Source organism: Helobdella robusta (assembly GCF_000326865.2).
Source record: "Helobdella robusta unplaced genomic scaffold HELROscaffold_45, whole genome shotgun sequence".
NCBI classification, from domain to species: Eukaryota; Metazoa; Annelida; class Clitellata; order Rhynchobdellida; family Glossiphoniidae; genus Helobdella; species Helobdella robusta.
The window spans coordinates 125,844-131,149 of record NW_008705095.1 but is presented as its reverse complement, the minus strand read 5'-3'; the positions used below and the strand labels follow the sequence as shown (position 1 = coordinate 131,149).

The following is a 5,306-nucleotide window of genomic DNA, read 5'->3' as shown; positions in this document are numbered from 1 at the left end:
CATCAGTTCGAATCCTTATCCGGTTTAATCCTGCCGGCCAAGAAACCATTCGATAGCGTTAACAAGGAATTTCTAGAGAGAAGGAAAGTGGGACTGAACACCTATCTGCAGGTTATGATGATGATGGTGATAGTGATGGTGATGATGATGACGATGATGGTGACGATGATGGGGACGATGATGTGGTCGTGATGTGATAAAGATGATGATGATGATGTTTAAGAAAGTTAGGTAATCGTAGGCAGGAGTTACAAAAGTGTGATTAAGATTTATAATGTGATTATAATTATATATTCATTATTATATAGTTATAATTATATAATTATAATTATCACCATCATCATCAGTAACATAACCATTATCATGGCAGACCCTGTTGAACCCGGGCCTACTAAAAATGTACAAGGGGCTCTTCGACGTAGTCTACCACTTCCTCGAGCACTTGCATTGGGAGAGGGAGAAAAGTGACTTGGCGCGAAGGGTCAGTTCAGTTGGTTGGTTGATTGATTGGTTGGTTTATTGGTTGGATGATTGGTTGGATGATTGGTTGGTTGGTTGGTTGATTGGCTGGTTAGCTAGTTGGCTGGTTGGTTGGTTGCAACGAAGCCACAACAACCAACCAACGCACACACACACATAGAAGCAAACCAACCATTCAACCAACTAACCATCCAACCAATCACTGAACCACCACTCAACCAGGTCGATTCCTTTGTCAATCCGTTTCGAAGTTCGGTTCGTAGCGTTGGAAACATGGTCAGGTCTGTGCCGAACAGCTTGGCCGACGGTGTGGCCAAGGTCCGAAACATCCCAAACATGTTGGATGGCGTCGGGAAGATTCTCAGTGTCAAGGTCGGATTGATGTTTTAGTGATGTGTTGTACAGTGAGAAGTTCGTGTTTAAATTATCATTGAAACCGAATGGGAATTGGAATATAGCACGTTAGATTGTAGCACATGAGTTTTAAATAGATTTAATTAACGAAATTTCAAATGAAGTTAAAGGAGAAGATCGATTTACAAATTCTCTTCCAGTCTTCCATTCATTCGTTCGTTCATGCGTTCATTCGTTCGTCCGTTCGTTCGTTCGTTTGTTCTTTCGTTTGTTCGTTCATACCTTCATTTAGCGAGTTAATCAGTCTTAATTTATTCATTTATTCATTCACACATTCAACCAATCAGCCCTCATCCAACCAACCAACCGTCATCAAGAAGGATGATTTAAGTGGAGGAAAAGTTGGGGCTTCGTTAGATTTTGAAGTACGTGTCTCTCTGTCTCGGTCTGTCTGTCTGTCTCTGTCTGTCTGCCTCTGTCTGTTTCTCTGTCTGTTTGTCTCTGTCTGTCTATTTCTTTGTCTCTGTTTGTCTGTTTGTCTGTTTATTGGTCTGTCTAACTTCTTCACCTTTTTTGTATGTATGATTGTTTCTGTCTGTTTATAGGCTTGTCCGTTCGTTCTCTAGATGTTTTCGGCTAAACTGCTTTTAACATGTTTTCATTTTTAAGCGTAGAGAACATCCATCTAGGCTACACATAATCATTATTGTTATCATTTTCATCATCTTCTTCATCACCATTATCCAAGTGTGGTAGAGATAACATACTCCTTCATCATCGTCTTCATCATCATCTTCATCATCATCTTCATCGTCGTCATCTCAATCATCATCTTCATCACTATCTTCATCTTCATCATCATCATCTTAATCATTTTCATCGTCGTCATCATCGTCGTCATCCCAAACATCATCTTCTTCACCGTCTCCATCATCACTATCTTCATCATCATCTTTATCGTCGTCATCATCATCTCCATCCTCGTCATCCAAATCATCATTATCTTCATCTTCGTGACAGTGCGGTGAAGATAGCATCCCCCTCCACATCATGTTGCTGCTGTTGGATGAGATCTTCGACCTGAAGACGAGGAACCAATGGCTGAGAAGGAGAATCGTCGCCATTCTACAGCAGATCGCTAAGACAATGTTTGGAGATAGTATCAACAGGTTGGTCTACAATCAATCAATCAACCAATCAATCAACCAATCAATCAATCAATCAATCAATCAATCAATCAATCAATCAATCAATCAATCAATCAATCAATCAATTAATCAACCTACCAATCAATCAACCAATCAATCAATCAATCATCCTTTCAATTATTATTTTTATTATCATTATAAACGGGCGACTGATGGGCACAATGGTACAACGCTAGTCTTCTGAGTTACTCTGACTGGGTTCGAAAGCATGGTAATCCCCTCCATAGCGAGAATCACGCTGGCTTGGTAGACACGGCACATTGTTACGCCATTGTCACTTGTTACTACGTAAACTTCAATGATAATCGTCATCATCGTGACGTCATCATCACCATCGTCACGGTCATCATCATCCTGGTCACCATTTGTAGGAAGATCATAGAAAGCGTTGCTTACTACACGTCACCTGATCAGATCGCCGAGTACCTCAAGATGTTTAGGTTCGTGGTGTTTGTCTGCTGTGTGATTGTGTTCGTTCGTTCGTTCGTTCGTTCGTTCGTTCGTTCGTTCGTTCGTTCGTTCGTTCGTTTGTTTGTTTGTTTGTTTGTTGGTTGATTGGTTAGTTCGTTCGTACGTCAGTTTGTTTATCAATCGATCGATCGATTGTTCGTTTGATCATTCGTCTATTCAATCAATCAATCAATCAACCAATCAATCACTCAATCAACCAATGAATGAATCAATCAATCAACCAATCACTCAGACGATGAAAATATTATTATTATTATTATTGATACAACCAATAACAACCATAGGGACTCATTTTGGCCGGGAGGTAGGTTGAGCGAGGAGGTCGCCCAGAGGGACCACAACACGAAGATGAGGATGAGGGTGGTGTGCAAGACCAAACTGTACGCAAGTCTTTCCGGTGAGATGACGTCATGATGACGTCACGATGGCGTGGTGATGGCGATGATGATGATGATGAAGGAGATGCTGTTTGACAACGACGACGATGAGGACCATGATTTATAACATTCTCACTTCGTTTTCTCCCAAAACCCCCATCATAATTATCATAATTTATTCCGCCACTCACCGGCCATCACAATTATCATAATTAATTCCGCCCCTCACCGGCCATCATAATTATCATAATTTATTCCGTCCCTCACCAGCCATCACAATTATTATAATTAATTCCGGCCACCATAATTATGATAATTAATTCCGGCCATCATAATTATAATTAATTTCGGCCATCATAATTATCATAATTAATTCCGGCCATCATAATTATCATAATTAACCCCGCCCCCGCCAGACGAACTACGGCATCTGATTGGTTCGGAGACGACGCGACACGGCGTCACGCTCGTATTCAACATGTTCCAGCAGCGCCAGCTCAACCGACGTCTGGTGTACGTCATTTTCGAGGGCCTACTGCAGACTATATTTCCGGAGAACAAATTCTACGAAACCTTTCGAAAGCTGCACTCGCAGTCAGCCCGCATCAAAAACAAGATGGCCGCCGAGAAGGACAAGATGACGTCATCGCTGTCGTCGTCGTCGTCGTTGCTGACGTCGTCTGCGGCCGTCACTAGAAATAACAATAATAGTAGTAGTAGTTATAACAGCGCTAACAGTGCAAACAACAACAATAACCACCACAACAATAATGATAACAATAATAACAATAATATAAGCAACAAAAACAACAACAACATTAATAATAATAATACTAATAAAAATACCAATTCAAGCACTGCTTTTAGTAGTAGTAATAATAATAAAAATAATAGTAACAGGACTTTTGGTAGAAATAATATAAGTAGTATTAGCAATAATATCAATAATAATAATAATAATAGTAGTAGTAGTAATAGTAGTAGTAGCGCCAGCGGTAGTAGTAGTAGTAGTAGTAGTCGAATGGTAAGCAGTCTAAGTAATTTGAACTATTACTCAAGTAAAAATACTCCAGATGACTATTATTAATGTATGTTGTTGGTGGGTGTAAAAGAGGAGAGAGAGAGAGAGAGAGAGAGAGAGAGAGAGAGAGAGAGAAAGAGAAAAGAGAAAGTGAGAAAGTGAGAAAGTAAGAGAAAGATAGGAGAGAATAAGAGGGAGAGAGAGAGTGAGAATGTGTATTTACTTATTTCAATCAATCGCAACATTTCTATACCTATATACTGTCGCCATGTCAGCGTATTAATAGTAATAATTATGATTATAATAATGTATAATAATAATAAATAATAATAACTATCCGTGTATAATAATAATATATATGTATATATTTGTCGCTAGCATAATTGTATATATTATATATATATATATATATATGTGTGTGTGTGTGTGTGTGTGTGTGTGTGTGTGTGTACAAGATATGTTGTATAAAGTGTTAAATGTTAAAATTATAAAATTATGATTATTATCCTTACAGTTATATTGTTTATAATTCTACATACATACAAGATGATTAAGATAATATCTGAACAACTGTCGACGCTTCTAACATCACTTATATAAAAATGTGTGTCTGTGTTTTTGTGTGTGTGTGTACATGTGCGTGTGTGTGCGTATGGCATATATTGCATTGGGGACGCACCGAATTATTGGCTAGTTTCGTCAATTTTGCCGAAATTTTACATCCAGCTTTGGTCGTTTTTGAAGGCCGAATCTTTTAATTTAAGTTTAAACCATCAAATATTTGACCCAAGAGATTGAATGTTATTTCGATGAGGAGTTGTTGGATAGACATGAATCGCCTGCTGTTCCTTCCAGTGGCTTCTTTTCCATTCTAAATATTTTTTCTCTTAAAAAATTGCGAGTTTTTTGCTATTTGGTCTTTTGGCATGTTCCGCTATTCGAGGCATCTCTGTACTGCATGCATTTACGTGTGAATTGTGTGTGTGTGTGTGTATTTGTGTGTGTGTGTTTGTGTGGCGTGTATGTATATGCTGCCATATACAGTCGTTCAACATTCGCTTGTGTCGTGTAGTACAGTGCATCGTGTGTATTTCAATCCACACACTCAATTAACACTCGTTATAAACCATTCATATTTATATATTTTATATGAATTTATAAGAGTATATACAATATTTTTTCATGTAAATATTTTTTTTTTTATTCAAAATTTTTTGTATGCCTAAGAGCCGTTTCGATAAACCATTTACCGTTGAAATTATTATCTTTTTTGAATAATTGGTTGAGTGCCAAAATGTATATACGTGTGTGAGTGTGCGTGTGTGAATGCGCGCGCGCGTGTGTAAATATGTGTGTTTGTATGTGAATATCCATCTAAAAACATGTTTATGTATG

General features: G+C 38.2%; 1 protein-coding gene across 1 annotated transcript in view; it reads left to right on the top strand.

The window, feature by feature from the left end:
• Window positions 1-3,757, top strand: part of HELRODRAFT_193210 (hypothetical protein) — a gene marked incomplete at both ends in the record, with an annotated part of 7,579 nt that extends 3,822 nt beyond the window's left edge. The window contains 9 exons of the mRNA XM_009026060.1: window positions 7-111; window positions 371-481; window positions 703-852; window positions 1,182-1,259; window positions 1,855-2,003; window positions 2,414-2,482; window positions 2,798-2,910; window positions 3,307-3,578; window positions 3,746-3,757. Of these exons, the coding sequence (XP_009024308.1) occupies window positions 7-111; window positions 371-481; window positions 703-852; window positions 1,182-1,259; window positions 1,855-2,003; window positions 2,414-2,482; window positions 2,798-2,910; window positions 3,307-3,578; window positions 3,746-3,757 (1,059 nt within the window). The remainder of the gene's footprint in view (window positions 1-6; window positions 112-370; window positions 482-702; window positions 853-1,181; window positions 1,260-1,854; window positions 2,004-2,413; window positions 2,483-2,797; window positions 2,911-3,306; window positions 3,579-3,745) is intronic.
• Window positions 3,758-5,306: the final 1,549 nt, after the last annotated feature.